The sequence below is a fragment of the Canis lupus genome, chromosome 8, assembly GCF_003254725.2.
Source record: "Canis lupus dingo isolate Sandy chromosome 8, ASM325472v2, whole genome shotgun sequence".
In the NCBI taxonomy this organism is placed as follows: Eukaryota; Metazoa; Chordata; class Mammalia; order Carnivora; family Canidae; genus Canis; species Canis lupus.
Window position 1 is genome coordinate 65,276,190 of NC_064250.1, and position 23,494 is coordinate 65,299,683.

At 47.3% G+C, this 23,494-nt stretch overlaps 1 protein-coding gene across 4 annotated transcripts in view; it reads left to right on the top strand.

Annotated features, from left to right (window-relative positions):
- Positions 1-5,638: 5,638 nt before the first annotated feature.
- AK7 (adenylate kinase 7) overlaps positions 5,639-23,494 on the top strand; it is a 76,662-nt gene continuing 58,806 nt past the window's right edge. For 2 of the 4 annotated variants that reach the window (XM_025442946.3, XM_035719884.2), the window contains exons 1-4: positions 5,639-5,794; positions 11,525-11,713; positions 16,760-16,868; positions 21,410-21,504. In XM_025442946.3, the coding sequence (XP_025298731.3) occupies positions 5,690-5,794; positions 11,525-11,713; positions 16,760-16,868; positions 21,410-21,504 (498 nt within the window). In that variant the 5' untranslated portion in view covers positions 5,639-5,689. Of the gene's footprint in view, positions 5,795-6,330; positions 6,347-11,119; positions 11,278-11,524; positions 11,714-16,759; positions 16,869-21,409; positions 21,505-23,494 lie in introns of those variants that run through there. The other 2 variants (XM_049113452.1, XM_035719885.2) reach the window with 2 other exon arrangements.

Below are 23,494 nucleotides of genomic sequence, written 5' to 3' on the forward strand. Positions count from 1 at the left end.
GTTATTTAAATATAATGATATCAATAAGGATTTAGTGAGGGGCATTCAATGAAACCTTTCCAGAAAATATTGGGTAATAGAGCCTTTACAAAGCTTGTAACTTCTGTACTGGTAATATCCTAGCAATCTAGCATGGAGAAAAGATTCAGCAGAAGATACACTACAAGAATATTCATTTTCTTTAATGGAGAGTTGGAAAGGCTCTAAAAAGCACATCATGTGCTCTTGATGGAAAAATATGCAGCCATTAAAAAATCATGAAAAAATGGCAATAGGAAAATACACTGCATGATTTAGAAAAGGATATAAAACTATGATCTATTCCTGGAAAATCTACAATGTTAGTAGTAGCTCTCACTAGGTGATGAGATAGGTCATTTTCATCCCCTTCATACTCTCAATTTCTGCGTTAGCCTGTATGCACTAATTGAAGGGGAAATACAACAGATCCAGGGTTTCAACCAGCTAAAGAACGTTTCTCTAGCAAAAGCACCAAGCTGGGTTGAGTGTTCACTCCCAGGATCCTTGAAGAGACAAAGAATGCCCACCTCCTTTCCCACGACGACACCCTCCCCACCTTTACTCCAGGTCACCAACAGCAAATCAGCCACCAATGGTGTCCTGATGGTTGGCTTCCTCCCCTCGCTCACTGCAGTTCTGTACAGGGTTCAGAAACAGAATGTACTGTTTGGCTGTCGAGGGGAGCAGGATAGAAATACAGTTTCTGACGTGTGCGCATCGACTTCAGAACTCTACCTTCAACCCATTTATCTTGTGGATGACAGCTGACTCTTGGACAGACAGAGGGGCATGCTCAGCAGCCCACCTGTGAACACTGGAGTTGGGTCAGAACCCAGTCTTCTGTCTCCACCAACTATAACCATCGTGTGTGTGTGTGTGTTGATAAAAGCATCACCTGAACTTTGTGGTTACGGGCACACCTCATTTTACTGCACTTTATACATAATGCAGGATTTTTTGTCACAAAGGTCTATCTGCTACGGTAATCAGTGATCTTTGATGCTGCTATAATTTTAGGCAGTGTCACAAACCACGCCCATAAAGGGTAGTGAACTTAACTAATAAATTGCGTCCTGGGGCTCCACCAATGGGCCATTGTCCTCTTTCTGTCTCTCTTTGCACCTCCGTATTCCCTGAGACACAACAATATTGAAATTAGGCCAATTAATAACCCTACAGTGGCCTCTTAAGTATTCAAATGAGAGGAAGGATTGCACATCTCTCCCTTTATATCAAAAGCTAAAAATGATTAAATTTAGTGAAGGAAAAGTGGGAAGCCAAGAAAGGCCAAAAGCTCTGCCTCTTGCACCAGGTTACCCCATATGTGAACGCAAAGGAAAAGTTGAAGGAAAAAATGCTACTCCAGTGAATACACAAGGATAAAGCAAAACAGCCTGATTGCTCTTGGGGAGAAAGTGTTAGTGTAGAGAGAGGACCAACCAACCACATTACCTTATACTAAAACCTAATCCAGAGCAAAGCCTTAACTCTTCAATTCTATGAAGATTGAGAGAGGTGAAGAAGCTGCAGAAGAAAAGTTCAGAGCTGGTAGAGGTTGGTCAGGAGCTTTAAGGAAAGACAATGTCTCCATAACATAAAGTACAAATCAAAGCAGCCAGCTCTCCAGAAGACCTAGCTAAGATGAATGAAGGTGGCTACGCTAAATATTTTCAATGTAGATGAAACAGCCTTCTGTTGGAAGAAGATACCTTCTAGGACTATGATAGCTAGAGAGAAGTCAATCTCTGGCTTCCAAGGACGGGCTGACTTGTCAGGAGCTAATGCTCCAGTGACTTTAAGAGGAAGCCAATACTCGTTTTCATTCCAAAATCGTAGGGCACCGAAGAATTATGCTAGAGACGCCTAGGTGGCTCAGGTCATGATCCTGGGGTCTTGGGATTGAGCTCTGCATGGGGCTCCAGGCTCAGCGTGGAGTCTGCTTATCCCTCTGCCCCTCCCCATGCTCACTCGCTCTCTTTCAAATAAATAATAAAATCTTTTTTAAAAAAGAATTACACTGTCTGCTCTATAAATGGAACAACTAAGCCTGAGTGGCAGCACATCTGTTTACAGCATGGTTTGCTAAATATTTTAAGCCCCTGTTGAGACCTACTGTTCAGAAAAGCACAATTCATTTCAAAATATTCCTGCTCATTGACAATGTACCTGGTCACCCAAGAATTCGGATGGAGATCTGCACTCAGATGAATGTTACTCTCGTGCCTGCTACCGTATCTCTTCTGCAGCCCGTGGATCAAGAAGTCATTTCGACTTTCAAATCTTAAGAAACATTTCAAAAAGGTGTAGCTGCCTTATACCTCTGATGGATCTGGACAAAGTAAATTGAAAACCTAAAAAGGATTCACCATTCTAGATGCCATGAAAAACATCCGTGACTCACGAGAAGAGGTCAAAAGACCAACATTAATAGGAGTTTGGAAGAAGTTCATTCTAACCCCCATGGATGACTGAGGGGTTCAAGACTTCAGGAGAGGAAGAAACTGCAGATGGGGGTGGAAACAGCAAGGAGCATGAAGATGGGACTGAATTGCTTCAGTCTCACAACAAAACTTGAACAAATGTGTCGCTTCTTATGGATGAGCTAAGAAAGTGAGTCTCTTCAGATGGAATCTACTGGTGAAGATTGTTGAAATGACAACAAAAGGTCTAGTATATTTCATAAACTTAGTTGATAGAGCAGCAGCAGGGTTTGAGAGGATTGACTCCAATTTTGAAAGAAGTTCTACTGTGGGCAAAACACTATATCAAACGGCATCACATGGTAGAGAAATCATTCTTGAAGTGTCCATTGAGCTGCAAACTTAATTGTCTTATTTTAAGATATCGCCCCAGCCTCCCCAGCCTTCAGCACCCACCATCCTGATCAGTCAACAGCCATCAACATTGAGGCAAGACCCTTGCTGAGAGCTCAAATGATAGCATTTTTTTTAGCAATAAAGTATTATTTAATTATGGCATGGACATTAGTTTTTTAGACATACTCCTACAGAACACTTAACTACAGTATAAGGCAAACATAATTTTTATATGCACTTGAAAACCAAAAAATTCATTGCACTAGCTTTGTTGCAATATTCACTTTATTGTGGTGGTCTGGAAACCAAAATTCTCCAAGGTATGCCTGTATATGAAAGCTGACTTTGAAAAAAGAAGGGAGTAATAGTAAAAGAAAGGTACATTACTTGTTGATATAATAGAATCTCATTTTTTCACCTACCAATATGATAGATGTAAAATTTGTTCGAAGCCATCCACTTAAAAAACTATGGTGCTAGCTCTTTTAGCTGTTACTAGGAGTATAAACAAGAATGAAACAAGGTGAAATATTTTCTAGTAACGCATACAGTTGAAGAGCTTTCAGAATACTTACCTGCTGAGCCGCATATCAACAAGGACAAACTAAAAATCAAAAGGAGGCATCCAGTGAATTCTAGAGAATTTGAACTAACAAGTTATTTGAAAGAATGTCAAAGAATACCCACTCCATCAAGCTTTGCACAGGTCCTGCATGAATATTTTTACATCTTGTTGATAATTTTAAAAATAGAATGTTGCTATGAGCAAGCTGTTCCCAGATTGAATGCAAAATTTCAAAGTGTTAATTATTTTACCAAAACAAGTTTTATGAGACCTGTATAAAAAAGAAGGCGGGGGGTGCCAGGGAGGCTCAGTCAGTTAAGCATCCAACTCTTGATTTTGGCTCAAGTCTCAGGGTTGTGATCCAGCCCAGCATCAGGCTCTGTACTGGATCCTCTGTGGATCCTGCCTAAGATTCTCTCTCCCTCTCATCCACCATTAATTAATGAACTAATAATAAATTAATAACCAATTAATTGAAAACGGGTGGAGACAAAAAAAAGGCATGAAAGTCTCCCATTTACAGAAATGGGCCTTACCGTTGCAGGAAAAAGAAAGGCAAGTTCGCCTTTGGACACCCCTTCAGCAAAGGCTGTCATGTATTTCTTATTTAATCCTAATAGCCCTGTGAGGCTGGTGATTTCACTCCTGTTTTACAGCCGATTTATCCCAACCTCCCACAAATGGAATTCAAGGCCAGATCTGCTGAACGCCCAGAGCCTCCAAGCTGGCTGGAACTCCTGGGACACATTTTTTTTTTTTTTGAGGCAATCAGTTAAAGAAAAAAAAATTTTTTTAATTGGTATATGTGTTAAACATTTACATTTAACAAGTTATTGTTCAGAGCACGAAGTATTTCAATAGAACCTGACTATTCCGAGCCACGGGCAGGAGGATGTCCACCAGGACGCTTGTGGTCCGGTGATAGGACAAACTGAACGTCATCTTTTAATGTGTCGGCTTAGCTGAGCACCTGCGTGTATAATCTCATCTGGAAAGGTCAAAAGCCTAAATCCCAGCCCGTCGAGAATGGGGTGACCCCTGCGCCCGCGGGGTCGCAGCCCCAGGACAGGCGCGGGGAGGCGGCGCACGCCGTCCCTCGGGCATCCTGGACCCGGGATGCGCGGCCGCAGCTGCTCCCGCGGGAGGACGCTCACCCCTCGGGTCGGACACCCACGGGGCGGGCTCGGGGTCCCCTCGTTCGGCAGAGTCCTGCGGGTTTGGCGAGGGTCGGACTAAAGCGATGAAAGGGGGTGGGGGTCACGTGGCCCCGTGGCCGGGCCCCAAGAGGCTCGGAAGGAGGACTCGCCGCGCGGGAGAGCAGCGGGCGGGGAGCCAAGCCCGCGGGGAGCGGGGCGGGGAGACCCCCAGGCGGGAAACCGGAGGCCCCGCCCCGCGCCGAGGCCCCGCCCCTAGAGGCCCCGCCCCGCGTCTAGGCCCCGCCCCCGGAGGACCCCGCCCCGCGCCGAGGCCCCGCCCCCGGAGGCCCCGCCCTGCGTCTAGACCCCGCCCCCAGAGGCCCCCGCCCCGCGCCGAGGCCCCGCCCCCAGAGGCCCGGCCCCCGCGTCTAGACCACGCCCCCAGAGGCTCCGCCCCCAGAGGCTCCGCCCCCAGAGGCCCCGCCCCGCGTCTAGACCCCGCCCCTGGAGGCCCCGCCCCGCGCCTGGAGCCCCGCTCCCGAAGGGCCCGCCCCGCGCCGAGTCCCCGCCCCCGGCGGCCCCGTCTCGCGCCGAGGCCCCGCCCCCGGAAGGCCCGCCCCGCGCCTAGACCCCGCCCCCAGAGGGCCCGCCCCGCGTCTAGACCCCGCCCCGGAGGCCCGGCCCCGCCCCCGGAGGCCCCGCCCCGCGCCTGGAGCCCCGCTCCCGAAGGGCCCGCCCCGCGCCGAGGCCCCGCCCCCGAAAGGCCCGCCCCGCGCCTAGAGCCCGCCCTCGGAGGGCCCGCCCCGCGCTGAGGCCCCGCCCCCAGAGGGCCCGCCCCGCGCCTAGACCCCGCCCCCAGAGGGCCCGCCCCGCGTCTAGACCCCGCCCCGGAGGCCCGGCCCCGCCCCCGGAGGCCCCGCCCCGCGCCTGGAGCCCCGCTCCCGAAGGGCCCGCCCCGCGCCGAGGCCCCGCCCCCGGAAGGCCCGCCCGCGCCTAGAGCCCGCCCTCGGAGGCCCCGCCCCGCGCCTAGGGCCCCGCCCCCGGAGGGCCCGCCCCGCGCTGAGGCCCCGCCCCCGGAGGGCCCGCCCCCTCCCTGCCTCCTTGGCAACCAGACGGACGCTTCCTCCTTAGCAACCAGTGAGGCTCCCGCCATGGCTGAGGAGGAGGAAGTTACTGCAGCCACCGAGAAAGTTATCCGCGTCCAGAGGGTGTTTGTAAACCACCTGGATTCATACAGCAGCGGGAACATCGGGAAGGTGAGCGGCGGCGGGTCAGAGCCGAGCCCCAGCCCGCGGCCCCAGCGCCCCGCCCCCAACACCCAGGCCCCCAGCTCCCGAGCCCCCCTCCCGCAGCCCCCCGCCCGCAGCTCCCGAGCCCCCCGCCCAAGCCCCCTGCCCCAGCTCCAAGCCCCGAGCCCCCCTCCCGCAGCCCCCAGCCCCAGCTCCTGAGCCCCCCGCCCCAGCCCCCTGCCCCAGCTCCAAGCCCCGAGCCCCCCTCCCGCAGCCCCCCGCCCGCAGCTCCCGAGCCCCCCGAACCCAGGGAGAGTCCGCGCCACAGCCTTCCCGAAAGGAGGGTCCCTCGTGTCCCGGGTACCAGTCCTCACGCAGAGCCCCAGCTGGAAGCCCAGGTGTCTGGAGATGGCCAGTCCAGCGCTGGCTCCTCCCCCGTTAATGAAAGGAAACTGAGGCTCAGAGGGAGGAAGGAACTTGCCTCAGTTCACATAGGAAGTTGGGGGCCTGACCTGGACCCAGAGCCCAGGCCTCCGGTTCTCCTTCCCCACGCACCGCATCTAGGCAGGCAACCGGCAGGTAAGTCCAGTGGTTATGTGGCCCAACCAAGCGTATTCATTCGTCCATCCCTTCAACATACAGTTTGAGGGTCTATTATGTGCCAGGCGCTGTTTGGGCCCCGAGTCCCACTAAACTCCCCACCCTTCATCTTTAGCCCTGAGAAGTGAGGATATTATTCTAGGAGGGGATCCCGAGGCCCTTCATCTTAAAATACTCAGTAATCAAAAGAAGCCATAATTTTATCACTTGCCCGCAGGACTCCTTCATCTCAACCCTACCCTCCAGAGCTACACAGAAGCGCAACCTCCCCGGGGCGGACTTCTCTGAGGCTAATGATCGCATTTTCAGACAACATAGGCTTCCTAAAATAGGATGTGGCCACAGCCTATACCACCTGTACTGGTTTCCTAGGGCTGTGATCACAAATTACCTTACGCTGGGTGGCTTAAAACAACACACTTTATTCTGTCTTGGTTCTGGAGGCCAGAAGCCTGGAGTCAAAGTGTTGGCAAAGTGTTGGTTCCTTATAAAATCTGTGAGGAAGATTCAGGTGCTTGCCGGCAATTCTCACACCTCTTGGCTTGTAGACTCATCACTCCAACCTCGGCCTCTGCCTTCCCATGGGGTTCTCCTCAAGGGTCCCTCTGGCCAAATTTCCCCCTTGTTAGGACACCAGTCATTAGATTAGAGCCCACTCTAATCCAATATGACCTCATTTTAACTTGATTACATCTGCAAAGACCCAATTTCCAAATGGGGGATGGGAAGGGAGTAGGGGACCACTATTCAACCCAGTACACCATCTAAAGTTGATCAGTCCAAAAAAAAATAGAGATTTAGGAAGATCATTTATATGTAAAAATAGGATATTGTATATATGGCATGCAATAACATGTATTTATACGTGATGGTGTTGTTAAAAAGGAAGCCACGCGGGCCCATGGTGGAGTCATTTGCCCTCAGGACAGCAAACCTAGACTCCACTGTAGTTTCAACCTCTCCAGGAGTGGAATTTTAACACAATCAGTCTGGAATTCCCTGGTTGGCACCCATGAGTTATCTGTCACAAGGCTCTCTCCATTCCCCAAAGGAAGATGAAGCAATCTGCGTTAGACTCCCCTCTTCCCTAAGGCAAGGTGACCTAGCTAAAACAATCCTTTCTTTTTGTGCTAATAACTCCTCACCCCACCCTCCTTCCTATAAAAACTTTCCATTTTGAGCAGCTTCTCAGAGCTCCCTAGCTTGCTAGATGGAGTGGCTGCTCAATTCATGACTTAGTAAAGGCAATTATATCTTCAAGTGTTCTCAGTGGAATTTTGTCTTTTTAACAGTATGTCCATCGTATATAATATGTATCTACTGCAAGAGACTAAAAATACATGCTCTATCTTCTACATTACTGGAAAAGTAAGGGGGGCTGAGAAAGAACCAGGAGACAAAATGAAAAAATACAGTAAAAAAAAAATTATTTAAAGAAAGGAAGCATTAAAAAGACAGATGTGGTATGTAGTGATTCATGTCTTTCAAAAAGATAGATACAAATAGAATATAGGTAGGTAGATAAATAAATAGAGATGATCAAAAAAATAAAAATAAATAGAGATGATCTATACACAGGAAATGTCTCAAAATAGAGACACCTGGGTGGCTCAGTCGATTGAGCTTCCAACTCTTGGTTTCAGCTCAGCTCATGATCTCAGGATAGTGAGCTCCACACCCTACGGGGAGTCTGTTTGAAGATTCTCTCTGGGCCCCTCCCTCCATTCTCTCTCTCTCAAATAAATAAATCTTTTTTAAAAACTAAAGTAAAAAAAAAAAAGTCTCAAAATATAGACAAGACACATCACTATTACTGCCTCATACCTTCATGAACACCTGCTGAGTAGCAGGCATAGAGAACTACACAGTGGATAAGAAAGCAGGTGCTGTCTTTGATGACCTTGCCTCTCTGGAAGGAGTCACAATTTTTTGAGCAAATGCAGCATTTCTATTGTGATAGGTACTTTGAAAGAAAGAGAGAAGATTGGCTGGTGCGAGAGGGCAGCTGCTTTCAAGTCTCAGAAAGGGCTCTCCTTAAAGCTGGCCTTAACCTCAACCTTTAGATGAGGATCGAGCCAGAGGAGCCAGGGCTCAGGGCACAGCAGAGGCAGAGGTTCTGAGGTGGGAGTCGGAGGACAGGGAGGTGAGGGTGCAGGAAATCGGGGCCCCCGGCCAGCAGGCACAGTGCCCAGAGCCCACAAAACTTGGCGGCCCACAAAAATGTCTTAATATCTTTTAAAATCAGGGACGCCCTGGTGGCTCAGCGGTCAAGTGTCTGCGTTCAGCCCAGGGTGTGATCCTGGAGTCCCAGGATCGAGTCCTGCATTGGGCTCCCCGCAGCGAGCCTGCTTCTCCCTCTGCTGTGTCTCTGCCTCTCTCTGTGTCTCTCATGAATAAATAAATAAAATCTTAAAAAAGAAGAAAGAAAAATGGTTTAAAATTTTTTTCTTTTAAAATCAGGAGGAAGCAAATGAAATTTTAGAGCCAAAGATTATGGGTCTTCAGGGGCAATACAGTCATGAAATACAATTTTTATTTATTTTTAAGATTTTTATTTGTTTATTTGACAGAGAGAGAGAACACAAGTAGGGGGCCGGGGGGAGGAGCAGAGAAAGAGAGAGTGGGTGTGGAGGGCTCCCCGCTGAGCAGGGAGCCCAATGCAGGACTTGATCCCAGGATCCTAAGATCAAGACCTGAGCCGAAGGCAGATGCTTAACCAACTGAGCTACCCAGATGCCCCAAAATAAAATTTTTAGTATTTTTTTTCTTGGAGAAAAGGGCCCATGAAAGTCAGAAGGTGGCCCTGCCTAGCAGCTAACTGCTGCCCCACGTGTGATCAGAACTCCAGTGATTTCTGTTGCATAAATTAACAAAGCAGGATCCAGAATGGGGGTGAGGAGGAGGGTCAGGAGTTTGGTTTATATTCTAGCTCCAATGAAAACTATTGGATTTTTTTTTTAAAGGTTGTATTTGTTTAAGGGGGTGGGGGGACTGGGAGGAGCAAACGGAGAGGAACAAGCCGACACAGTGCAGAGCATAAGGCCCACGTGGGACTGGATCCCACGACTCTGAGATCATGACCTGAGCCAAAATCAACAGTTGGGTGCTTAGTGCTTAACGGACTGAGCCACCCAGGTCCCCCCTGGATTATTTTAAAAAGGGAGGTGTCCTGATTGAGATTAGGATGGTGGGAGGCAAGAGAATTTACCTTTTCCTTTACCCTCTTTTGAGCTCTGATTATTTTTTTACAGCATAGTATTTTTAGAACAAACCATTTTCTTTTAGTGTGTAGAGATCTTGTCCAAAAGCTTATCAATAACAGAATTTTTCGGTTATTCCTTGACTAGTTCCAAAATTTTGGATCTCTAATTCCAAAATTTTAGGGAATTGTTCTCCATAGCAAGCAACAGGGGAGTGGGGATATGGAGCATTTAAAAGAAATGGAGGCTGGGTCTCTAGTCTTCAGGCCCCCCACCCAGCTGCGCAACACCACCAGGTCCCCTGCCCCCGGTGCCTCTCCCCCACTCATCCCTGGGAGAGAATAGGGTGGCAGTTGTGGCACACATGCTGCCTTGGGGATCAGAAGGTCTAGTTGCACCCCACCCTGCCCGTGCAATCTCTGGGAAGTTCCTTACAGCCGGACATCAGTGTCTTTGGGAAGTGGGATAATAAAATTGAATATGTATGTTTGAGCAAGAAATGAAAATATATGACATACTTGGAAGAAATATATTCCCATAAGTGGTCGAACCTGATAATCTTGCATTACGAACTCAAACTGATTTTTATCGAAATAAATGAGGTGGGACTTCTGGTTTGTTTGGTTTCGGTATTTTTTTTTTTCCTCCCAACATGTGATAATGCCATGATTACTTACAGATGCTTAAATTGCAAATTAAAATGAAATCATTATTTATATATAAATAATGATAAACGTGTAAGTATATATGTATATAATATATATGCACATATGTATATATGAAACTTAAACATTACAAAATCATTCCCAAGGATAACTTGTGTAAATAAGAAACAGAACTTTGCCAACCTTATTCTTTTTTTTTTTCTTTTCCTTTTGAGAGAGAGAGAGATCACATTCTAGCAAGGTGAGGGGGAAGGGGCAGGGGGGGGAGAGAGAGAGAGAATCTTAAGCAGGCTCCATGCCCAGCACAGAGGCCAGTAGTGGAAGCTCGATTGATCTCATGATCCTGAGATCATGACCTGAGCCGAAATCAGGAGTCACACACTTAACTGACTAAACCACCCAGGCGCCCCTCTTTGGTTTTGGGGTTTTGTTTTTGCTTTTTGCCAGCTTGATTCTATTTCATTAGTCATTAAGGTAGCCACTGAGGACCACATGTGGCTATTGAATCTTCCAATGTGGCAAGTCCAAAGGGAACCGTGCCTGAGCTCAGTGTGAAGTGCACACTGCATTTCAAAGACTTAGTATAAACAAAAAGGACCCTAAAGGTTCTCATTAATCATTTTTGTATCGATTACATGTTAAATTAGTAATATTTCAAATCTGTTGGGCTAAATAAAACATTATTTAAATTCATTTCACTGGTTTCTTTTTACTTCTGTTACTGTAGCTACGAGCCAATTTAATTGACCTGAGTGGATAGTATTTCCATTTCTACATTTCTATGAGACAAGACCAATATAGTGACTGCAGCCCTGCCCAGCCTGTTGCCAGAGCAGGGAATGTCCTTACCACATTCTTTTTTTTTTTTCTTTTTTTTTTTTTTTAAGACTCTATCCATCTATTCATGAGAGACACAGAGAGAGAGGCAGAGACAGGCAGAGGAAGAAGCAGGCTCCATGCAGGGATCCAGATGCGGGACTCGATCCTGGGACCCTGAGATCACGACCTGAGCCAAAGGCAGACTCTCAACCACTGAGCCTCCCAGGTGCCCCCTTAACCACATTCTTTAAGCCCTCTGAGCCTGAGTTCCTCATCCATAAAAATAGAGCGTCCTAACAGTACCCACTTCACCATGTCACTGTGGTTATTGTTAATTTTAGCAAGAGAACAACGTACAACACACTGGCTCTTGCAAACCCTCAAGAGAAGTCAGTTTTTAGAATCATTTCACCGACTGCCCTCACTTTAAGTTGTTCTTAGCATTTTCTTAGTCACTGTGTGTTTTCTTGCAGTTTCTGTCTAACTGTGTAGTTGGGGCTTCTCTCGAAGAAATTACAGAGGAGGAGGAGGAAGAAGATGAAAATAAGTCAACCATGCCTGAAGCCTCATCAGCCAAACTGAAGGAAGGCATGTTCCAGATCGTGGGCACGCTCTCCAAGCTCGAAAGCGTTCGGCCCGACTTTGCCCTGGAGACATACGATGTAAGTCCTGGTGGCTTTTGCTAAGAGGAGACCCAAGGGCAGAGTCACCTGGGCTCCTACACCTTCACACTATGCTCTTATTCTTTGCTTCTCCTTCTCTCTTCCACAAACATGGGGGTGGGAGTGGGTGAGGGACAGGTGGAGACAGGTGTTTCTCCTCTGACGGAGGACCACCATCGTCTCTACTTTAAATGTTTGCCTTGCCTGGAGCAAAGAATTTAAATTAGATATTCTTGGAAGGGATGGATCTAATCTGGACTTTTAGACTCATAAAATTTCTAATCTTAGGGCGCTGGGGTGGCTCAGTCTGTTAAGCATCAGATTCTTAATTTCGGCTCAGGTCATGATCTCAGGGTTGTGAGATTGAGACCTGTGTCAGGCTCTGTGCTGCACACAGCACAGAGCCTGCTTAAGATTTTCTCTCTCCCTCTACTTCTTCCCAAAATTTCCAAACTGTGTTTAAAATGCATCTGACCCCTGGGACGCCTGGCGGCTCAGTGGTTGAGCATCTGCCTTCAGCCCTGGGCATGATCCTGGGGTCCCGGGATCGAGTCCCACATCAGGCTCCCAGCATGGAGCTTGCTTCTCCCTCTGCCTGTATCTCTCCTCTCTCTCTCTCTCTCTCTCTGTGTGTCTCTTATGAATAAATAAATAAAGTCTTTAAAAAATAAAATAAAATGTATATGATTCTACATTACCCAACTACCCTGGGTCCAGTGGGTACTTTCTGTGAAAGAAAAACCTCCTTTGGTAATAAACCACTCAATAGTAATAGATATTGCTGGCTTATTGAGCAACAGTGCTACTGTCATTGAAAACCTACCTCTGTGCTCTGGAGGTGAAATATTACATGAAGACAGAATTTGGGGATAAAGAGGAACAATAGTTTTATTACTTTGCCAGGCAAAGGAGGCTGCAACAGGCTAATGCCTTCAAAACTGCAGACCCAGTTTAAAAACGGGCAGAAGATGTGAACCGACATTTTTCCAAAGAAGACATCCAGATGGCTAACAGGCACATGAAAAGATGCTCAACATCGCTCATCATGAGGGCGATACAAGTCAAAACCACAATAAGATACCTCCGATATGTCAGAATGACTAAAATCCACAGCGCAGGAAATACCAGATGTTGGTGAGGATGCAGAGAAGGGGGAACCCTCATGCACTGTTAGTGGGGATGCAAAGAGGTGCAGCCACTCTGGAAAACACTACGGAGTTTGCTCAAAAAGTTAAAAATAGAATTACTCTACAAGCCAGCAAGTGCACTACTAGGCATTTACCCATAGGATGCAAAAAATACAGATTCCAAGAGATATATGCATCCAGTGTTCATAGCAGCATTATCTACGAGAGCCAAATTATGGAGAGGGCCCAAATGTCCATGGACAGGTGAATGCATAAAGAAGATGTGGTATATAAATACACTGGAATATTACTCAGCCATCCAAAGGAACGAAATCTTGCCATTTACAACAACGTGGTTGGAGCTAGAGAGTATCATGCTAAGCGAAATAAGTCTGTCAGAGAAAAACAAATACCATATGAGCTCACTCACATGTGGAATTTAAGAAACAAAACAGATGAACCCAGGGGAGGGGGGTTGGAGAAAGAGAAGCAAACCAGAAAACAGACTGTTAACTATAGAAGAGAAACTGAGGGTTGCTGGAGGGGAGGTGGGTGGAGGGATGGGGCAACTGGGTGATGGGCGTTAAGGGGAGGCACTTGCCATGATGTGCACTGGGTGTCACATGTAAGTGAAGAATCAAGAAATCCTGCACCTGAAACTAATTTTACAGTGTATGTCAACCAACTGGAGTTTAAATAAAAACTTGAAAAAATGGAAAAAACCCTGCAGACCCACTGGGGGCAAAAGGCTGAGAGGTTTTACAGGAAAACAGCGCATGTGAAGGGTCGGGTCGGGGCTGCCAGCCTGCCTCCTCCCGTCAAGGTGGTCTCCTGACAGCGCTGGCGCCAGTCTCGGTGCTAAGTACACGTTGAGGTCAACAGGACGTCAATATCGATACCGATACCAAGTTCCTGGAACAAAGGATTCTATAGAAAAGCAAATAAAGGGGGGGAGGGAGGCTGCAAGAATGAAGAAGAGAAAAATGTTCAGTCTAAAGCCAAGCCTTTAAAAAAAAAAAAAAAAAAAAAAGGTCACCTGGTGGCTCAGTGGCTGAGCACCTGCCTTCAGTCCAGGGCGTGACCCTGGAGTCCCGGAATCGAGTCCCACGTCGGGCTCCCTGCATGGAGCCTGCTTCTCCCTCTGCCTGTGTCTCTGCCTCTCTCTCTCTCTGTGTCTCCCATGAATAAATAAATAAATAAAATCTTGAAAAAAAAAAAAAAGCCAAGTCTTGCTGAAGCACTAGTATGTCCATCTAAATTTCGACCCATCTTTACATTTCTCCAGTGGTTTCACTGCTTCCCCGTGACAGATGCAACGCAATCATCCTCATGAGACATTTAGACATCCCTGAGAGGATGAGAAGAGACACCTCTCATCACCCTGCCTGCCGCTCTTCAGACCCTACCGTCTGGCTTTGCACGCACCGCATCCTGCAACAGCCTGTCCTCTTCCAACCCCACCCCGGGCCTATTCATCGAGATTGCACGCAGGATGTCACCTCCTCCAGGAAGCCCTCAGTGTTTCCCATTTCTTCCCCACGCCTCGTTTGGCCTCCAAGCTCTTTTCTTGTACTCCCATAGCAGCTTTACTCGCCTACATCATCACACATGTCACCCTTCATGGTTGACATGGTTATTGTCTATTGGGGTCACACAGAGTATAACCATCAGCCCTTTGAGAATAGCATTTGGCCTCCCTGCTGGCTACAGGCCTCTTCCTCTGCACCCCCGCCCCCAGCCCTTGCCACCACTGCACCCTTGCCAGGCTCACTCCTGCACTCCCTGGTCATTTGTCAGCCCAATGCCATCAGGCTCTGTCCCTACCACATCACAGGAAAGGCCCTGGCCAGTGTCACCAGTGAGCTCCTAATTCCCAAAGTCCTGTCTTCCCTGGCTTCCAGGAGAAAGTCTCCTTCCCCTTTCTGCTGCCTTCACACCCTGACTTCCCTTGTGCATCTGAGGCTGCTTTTTAAAAAAAAAAAAGAAAAAGATTTTATTTATTCATGAGAGATGCAGAGAAAGAGGCAGAGACCCAGGCAGAGGGAGAAGCAGGCTCCCTGCAGGGAGTCCAGTGCGGGACTCGATCCCAGGACCCTGGGATCACACCCTTAGTCAAAGGCGTACGCTCAACCACTGAGCCACCCAGGCATCCCTGGAGGCCCCCTTTAAATTCAGTTTTCCCCACAGCACTCTCCTTTCTCCTAATGGACATCCCTCCTAAATCTTGTCCAGTCCTATGGCTTCAGCGCCCCTATAGGAGGCAATGCCATTCAAATCTGTTGCCAGCCCTGTTGACCTCCAAACCCAGCTGCCCTCTGGCGCCCTCCCCCAGGAGTCCTGCCGGCATTTCTGAATCAGCGTACCCCAAATCAAATTTATTATACTCCTCTGCAAGACCACTCTGTCTTTTAGCCTCCTTGTTTTTATTTAGTTTTTTAAAAAGATTTTATTTATTTATTTATTTGAGAGCATGAAAAACAGCATGAGCAGGGGCTAGGGACAGAAGGAGAAGCAGACTCCCCACTGGGCAGGGAGCCCAATGCAGGACTCGATCCCAGGACCTCAGGATCATGACCTGAGCCGAAGGCAGACGCTTAATCGACTGAGCCATGCGGGTGCCTTCCTCCTCATTTTTATTCAAGACCTTGTTCTCTTTAACAGTTTGGGCTGTTTGGGGTTGCAAATCCTAGGGGGAAAAGGCAACATAAACTGGCTTAGTAAATAAGGAAATTCTTCAGTTTATGTGGCTGGTGGTCTAAAGAAAGATACAGCTTCAGGGCTGGCATGATCCAGGGGCAGCTGCTGCTTTTCCTACCCCATCCTGGGCTCTGCCTTCCTCTAAGGGTGACTTCATTCGCAGCCTGGCAGCAAGGCTGCAGCAGTCCGGAGCCTTACAATCACAAACACCAACACTTGCAGCCCCCAGACTGTGGGACGTGGATTTCCGTTATTTAAGCCACTCCGTTTGTGACACTAAGTGACAGCAGCCCTCAGGAGTGAGTACAGCTAGATGCAAAAGGCCTTAGGGAACCTGGCTGTCTGCAGCAGTGGGTTTAGCAGGGATGCATTAACCCTGCCAGGGTGGTCCTCTCTTTATATGGAAAGGCATTCACTTTGCTTTTGTTCTCTAACCAAGGTATGTGGTGAGAGACCGCGTCTGATCTGAAATGTTCTGCTTTAAAGCAACCGGTCAAAGAACTGTGGGGGCATCTCTGATCCTCCCGGTAACTGAAGTAATAGCAAATGCAAATCCTGATTTGGAAATGCAGGATCCTCTCACGGTTCTGGTAATACGTGCCCATGGTGCAGGAGTCCTAGGGACCGTGCTGGCATCCACGTAGGAAGGAGTGACTACTCAAAACACAAATGATCACCAAAGTTACTTTTGCCTAATGTAAGAACTTTATATTTTTACCCATTAAAAGTTTCCATATTTTTAAAATATTCCCCACTGTCAACTGTCATAAGGCACCTTACCTCTACTAAGAGGGACGGATTAATTCCATCTTGAGGACTGTGCAACAATCCACATTAATCACTCATCAGCACTTCCGAATGATTCATGACACATAACTAATCTTGCCTAGAGTTGGAGTTAGTTTCAAATGCCTCACACATTTTCTTCCAGTGTGTTGTAATCCTTCCCTTCGGAATTGGAGCTTCAACAGCCCGCAGAAATAGTACCTAAGATCATCGTGCATTTTTTTTTAATCATCTGTTCCCAGCTATTTTCATAGACTTATTTGTTACTTGGAAACTACATACAGCAGAGAGCCAACATTTCATTTTAAATAGAAATCCTGCGAATGTTTCCTGTAGGACACTTCCATCTGCAGTGAATCTAATTTGAAAGTTGTCATTCTGACTAAATATTAAGATCGGCTCCTCACAACAAACGACTGTCAATTCTCTTTTTCAGGTCATCTCTCGGGAAGACCTCCTCATGCGCCTCCTGGAGTGTGACGTCATTGTTTATAACATCACTGAGAACCCACAGCAAGCTGAGGAGGCCATCTGGGCAGTCTCTGGTCAGTGAACCGCTCCCTTCTGTCACCAGGGACCCTGCTTTGCGGCAACTTATTTAACCTAAGAGCCATCTAATGACCACGAGGCAAATTAGGAGCATGAGAAAACCGATCTGAGACTTCTCTAAAATGTGAAATGAAATTAGGCTAATGAAGATGCCTTTGGATAGCATAAAAAAGAGAACCTCGGGATCCCTGGGTGGCTCAGCGGTTTGGCACCTGCCTTTGGCCCAGGGTGTGATCCTGGAGTCCCGGGATCGAGTCCCACATCGGGCTCCCTGCATGGAGCCTGCTTCTCCCTCTGCCTGTGTCTCTGCCTCTCTCTGTGTGTCTCTTATGAATAAATAAATAAAATCTTGGGGAAAAAAAAAAAGAGAAGCTGAGGCATATGAAAGTCTTCAAGAGTTTATTTGAGCACAAATCGATTCATGAGGGCACGCCACTCTGGAAGTGGTTAGGAGTTCTCCAGCAGGAGCCGGGGGAAACACTGGCAGAGCAAAGGCATTGCAAAGCAAGGGAATTATTTGGGTATAGCTTAAGCATTTGCCCCACCTGGAAGAGCCTAGTTGGCTATCGTGGTTAGTGGTCCTCAAGTTTTGATTTTCTAACCTTGCGGCATTTACAGTCTTGGGTTCTGGTTTGCTTACCCGGACTGCCACAGCCTCAGAGCCACCCGAGACTTCATGGCCCCTTGTTGAATTAATGAAACGATGCGTGCTTCCCAAGAACGGAATCGTTTTGATCCTAAAAAAAAGAAATAGGGGATCCCTGGGTGGCTCAGCAGTTTGGCGGCTGCCTTTGGCCCAGGGCGCGATCCTGGAGTCCCGTGATCGAGTCCCATGTCAGGCTCCCTGCATGGAGCCTGCTTCTCTCTTTGCCTGTGTCTCTGCCTCTCTCTCTCATAAATAAATAAATAAATAAATAAATAAATAAATAAATAAATCTAGCTTAAAAAAATAAAAATTAAAAAAATTAAAAAAATAAATGAAACCGTAACTTTCAAAATTCACCCTTTGTTCATTCTGCGGCCCTTGCTTAAGGCGGTGGGGTTGAATGCATTGGGAAGACACCAGGACAAATGAGACAGCTTCCACCCTCCAAGTGCCTGCAGTCCCGTGGGAGAGCTGAGGCACACGCCGGGGACTGTAATGCAGGACAGAGAACTGCAGGTTCTCGAGAAACAGATCCATGAGGGATGTACCTTTAACAAGACAGGATTTGATTCAATTCAGCGGGGGTCCCCTGGTAGCAAGGGCCAGGAGAGGGCCCAGGGCGAGTGTTTGCATTTCTAGAATGCTCTCAAAACTATCATGACCTCTAAGGCCCGCAGGTCTAAGACAGCAAGGTGACATTTGGCCATTTGTTGCTGTGACGATTCATCCTCTGATTAAGTTGGGAGCAAAGGAGAAAGCAAAGTGGCTTATCTGGATCACCCTTCTAGACCAGCGGGCCAGCCAAAAAGACACAGGGCCACCTTACATTTCAGTGTTTTATGCACATCAGCATTTTTGTTCCAGGCGGATTAGATCAGAGGTCAGCAAACGCTTTCTGTCAAGGGCCAGAGAGTAAATCAATATTTTTGGCCCTTCGAGCCAAGTACGGTGCCGTTGTAGCAACGCAGCCATCGAGGATATGCAGCTAGGTTCCAATAAAACTTTATATTATAAAAAGAGGCAGGACTTTGCCACCCCTTGAACGAGATCAACAGGAAAGCAATATTTTGGCTTAAATTCAAAGAAATGGAGGAGCCTCAGGAATGCCTGTACCGCACTCAGGGAAATGATGGAAAAGTGCTGTCTTGTGGGTGCGGAGGTGTGGGATTCCTTAGGAGCTGAGAATGCTTGATGTCCCTTTTGTGACTTTGTGCCTAGATTTCATCCAGTGAGAAGCAAATAAAAAATGTGAGCATTGTATCATCTTTTGAAGCAGAGGTTTTTTTGAAAGCCTACTTTCTGCATTTTGTCCCTTTGCAGATATTTACAGATGATTATAATTGCACCTTCTAAAAGAATTGCACCATTTAAAATCATAATCAGAAAAAAAAAATAAAATAAAATCATAATCAGAGCTCACGTTTATTGAGTTCCGATGTTGTGTCAGGCTTTGAAAATTGATTTTTCCATATAATATATTCTTGCAATTAAAAAATGTTTTTTTCTGGAATAAAAGCTGGACATGTTTTGAAAATTAAAAGGCACAGTAGGGCTGGGGTGCCTGGGTGGTGCAGTCAGTTAAGCATCTGAGTCTTAGTTTCAGCTCAGGTCGTGATCTCAGGGTTGTGAGATTGAGCCCCACGTCGGGCTCCATGCTCAGGGAGAGAAGTCTGCTACAGATTCTCTCTCTCTCTCTCTCCTCCCTCTGCCCTTCCCACTCATGCTCTTTCTCTGTGTCTCTCAAAAAAATATTTAAATAAAATAAAAATAAATAAAAAGCACAATAGGGCTTAGACTAAAAAGGTACGACTCCATGTATTTCCCTTTCACCCCATCCCTACGCCCCAAAAGGAACCTCATTTAACCCACGTGTACCTTTTAATGCATAAAAATGCCTGCACTGCTGTCCTCTGATTATGAATTTTAGACATTAGCCCCTGCCCTCCTGCTGTGACAGATGAGCCGCAGCTCCTCATAGGACCCCCACTGCTCCTCGAGGGAACATAATGGTTTCCCAGACTTTGACGCTGCGTCTCCTTTCATGAGCTTTAAAATGGAGACTGTGTTTTACTGCCTCCTTCTTCTTTCTAATAAAGAGCTTTAAATAATTAAGAAAATTTTACTTCTCTATTTGGTGGAGAGGTTTTAACTGTCTTACCTCATTTCTGAGGTACAGAGTGTTGGTGTCTGCAAGAAAGGACAGTCAGAGGCCTTCAATCTGCCATCAGGGTCACCTGGGGGGGTGAGTTTGGTGGCGCTTTGGGAATTTTGTCGTTTGACCTAGTGTGCACATTCTTAGATTTGGGGTTTGTTTTTTGTTTGGGGTTTCTTTGTCTGTTTGTGTGTTGTGGGTTTTTGTTGCTGTTGTTGTTGTGGCTGTTTGCAAAGGATGTGTATTACTTCTTCATAATGTTTTATTAAGTAATTCTAAAATGTTTTAATATAAAAGGATTCTCCAACCTTGCCTTTCACCGATGCTATTAAAGGAAGACAAAATGACACGGGAGAAGGGAATAAAGTATTAGAAATAAGAGCAAACATTTGCATATAAGGATAAAATGTGCTTGCTCACAAGTGAACAAGGAGATTATTTTAGGCCCATTAAAATGATCATAAAGGAAAGGATAACCCATTTTGAGGACCTCTAAGTGTGCCAAGCAGTCACAAAATAGGCCAGGCTGGAGCACAGTAGAGCAGAAAGGGTAAAAGGGCAAAATGAAATTGAAGAGGCCATTTTGGTTAATGAGATGAAACTGGAACTAAAATTAACATTTGAGTCAGAGATGAATCTGTGGACGTGGTGTTCTCGCGCTTTAGCCAGTAACCTATTCTCAACTTAGGGTCAGAATCCACGTGCTTATTAGATTCAAGATATCAGCACTTTATTGTTTTGATTCTATAGGGAATCAGCACATGAGAATACAATTGTGCCATGACAACCGTGTCCCTCAGCTCCTCTGACAATCTAATTAGACCTCCCTTTAGATCTTCTGGAAAATCATATGTCATGAAAAATATTGTAATGGAATCACATGCCAAAAGTATTTAAGGAGACTTAATGGTTCCGTGTGTGGAGAGCCACCCCCACCCCCACCCCTGGGAGGTGATAAACCTTCTAGAAATCAAGTGCTCGTCCTTCTGTCCACCACTGTTCTACAGAACACTGTTCTACAGAATGCTCATCATCACCCATCCCCATCCTACCAAAGGCCCTCCGGCCCCAGTCCACAGGGCCCGTTGATGGGCTCCCTTCCCCAGGCCAAGTGGAGTGGGAAGGGTGGGCGCACCCACAATTCCTTCCTTCTGCAACATCACAAGCTACACAGGAGTGCTTTCTGTGAAATCGTAAGGGAGGGGTTCTTGTCTTCTGAATTGGAGCCTTTGCATCCCCACGCCCCTAGAGCCTCCTGGTCCATTCTCCACCCAGCTGGCTGACTGTTGGGCTTACTGGGGAGAGCACTGCCCTTGCCACCAGGCTGCCTGGATCAGACTGTGTCCCTACCTCTCCTCCATAGATCTGGACAAACTGCACCCCAGGTCCCTCATCTGTAAAACAGACATAATAGTAGCACCTATCTCATGACGGTAAGGATGCAGTCAAGCCCGAGAAGTGTTCCGGTCCACACTAGCTAGGATCCATACTCCCACTGGCACCCCGTAGAAGTAGAAGCACACTGCTACCGGCCAGGAGGCAGAAAGGAGGGCTACACGTGTGAGCTGGGTGCAGAAGAGTTCGGCTGGCTGGAAGGAGAATGCCGAGAACAGTGAGGGCAGGGGGATGGGTCAGGGAAGCACAGAGGTGACACCTCTCTTAATTCCAGGTCCCACATGTGACTGAGAAAATGAGGACTTTGTAGATCCACGTAACTGCTCCATTTTTTGGCCCTACAGCACTGAACGAAGAAGTCAACCACTTTGAGAAGCGGAAGGTGTTTATTTTAGTATCCACGGTGATGACCTGGGCACGATCCAAACCCCTGGACGCTGTAAGTAATGCACCAGCTTTTCCTTTTTTTTTTTTTTTTTTTTTAAGATGTGTGTATTTATTTGAGAGAGAGAGAGAGTAAATGAGGAGAGGGGCAGAGGGAGAGGGAAAGAGAATCCCAAGTAGACTCCCCACTGAGCTTGGATCCTGACACAGGGCTCCATCACAGGACCCCAAGATCATGACATGAGCTGAAATCAAGAGTGGGATGCTCAGCCAGCTAAGCCGTCCAGGCACCCATATGGTAGCTCTTCCTTTATGCAATATTTCACCCTTAATACCTTGTGATCTGTGTATGGAGAGAACTTTCGACAGTGCACCTGTATGCTTGCCCTCCTGAACCCCATCCCGTAATAAGCATTCAGCAGAAATCAGTGACTCTGAGCACACTCCATTCTAGGGGGCCTCACTGTGTTATGTGCCACTTGGAAAGGAAAAGATAAATGATGCCTATTAAATCATAACCATCCTTACTTACCACTTACACTTCTTATCCAAAAAAGCTCTCCTTTAGATGTATTTAGACCTCGATTCCTGTCATACACCTTCTTGTGTAGAAATGAAAAGGGAAATGGAAGCCACATACAGTTGTCGTAGGAACCTTCTAACCCCTTCCTCTTCAGGGGCCAGGTGTCTGCTCCACACCTGCCTTCTGTCTTTGTCCACACAATAACACAGTCTGAAAGCTGCCTCGTGTCATTTGCTTCCTTTTCCATAAAGCACGTGGTTATTCCTCTGCAGGAAGATGTGGACTGACTTGCAGTCCGACTTCTGAGGTTGCTTATTATCTATACTGATGTCAGATTTCCATTTGCCGTTCTGCCCCAGGCCCTTTGTGCCTGGGAACCACCTTTTCACTCCAGTGCTGAATCACAGTGTAATCTTGCAAAAGACATTTAGAAGGGCAGTTCCGTGAGCATGCCTGGTACCTAATTGCATTTGAAGGGATGGCAGTAGAGCAGTTGTGCTCAAGGTCACCCGGGGAACCGACAAGGACAGTATCAATGCTTCCTGGCCGAGCACCACCTTAAGGAGCCACTGATGGCAAGGCATATTCGACCTTCAGAGATGTCAGAATGTGGGGAGGGAAATGCACATGTTAGAATCAAGGGAATGCGTTACTTAGAATGAGGAGACGTTTAGGGATTTATCACACATTGTGTCAAAGGCCATTTGTTTGTTTAATTGTCTCTCATCTTGGTGAACCGGGAGATCCTTGCGATCAGAGACCCGAGGCTTTCTGTCCTTTTCTTGCCAAGTGCACTCACCCGCTCTATCTGGTTGCCATCACCTCAAGGACCAGGCCAGGCATTTGACTCCCATTCTGGTTCCTTCCTTCAGACTGCCTAGCAAAGTACCTGCTGGAAAACAATCCCTGGTCACTTGATTGGCTGCTGGCCTGACTGATTGTGCTCACTCCTTCAGTGATAAACTAACTCAGGCTGAATTAAGCAAAACGGGAATATATGACTCATAACTGGTAATTCCAAAGGTGGACTTTAGGCACAGCTGGAGCTAGAAGCTTAAAACATGTCCTCAGAGCTCACTGCTCTCTTTCTCTCTTCTGTTGCTTCTTACGTCCTGAGTAGGCCTCATTCTCAGCTAGGCTCCCCCTCTTGCTGGCCCCCAGCAGCTTCTGGGCTTCCATCCCACAGCTTCAATTCCATTTTCCACTTTGGTCGTGTGTCATCCCAGGACTGGAACATGCTGTTTGTGTAAGTCTTGGACCTAAACTTGAGCCAATCACTGTGGCCAGGGAGCATGGAGCACAGGAGGTGTGGCCAGGTCAGAGGTGGGATGATCAGCCCCTAACCTACATGGGCTGAGAATGGAGAAGAGATGGGTACCCCCCTAAGGAAATACAGGGAAATGGCTGCCGAGTCAGCTCCTATGTCCTATGGCATGTCCATATCCTCTCACTGTGGTTTTAACTTCTTTTTCCTCATGATGGCTTGAAGTGAGGCTTATGAAGGTATAACTTACATGGAGTA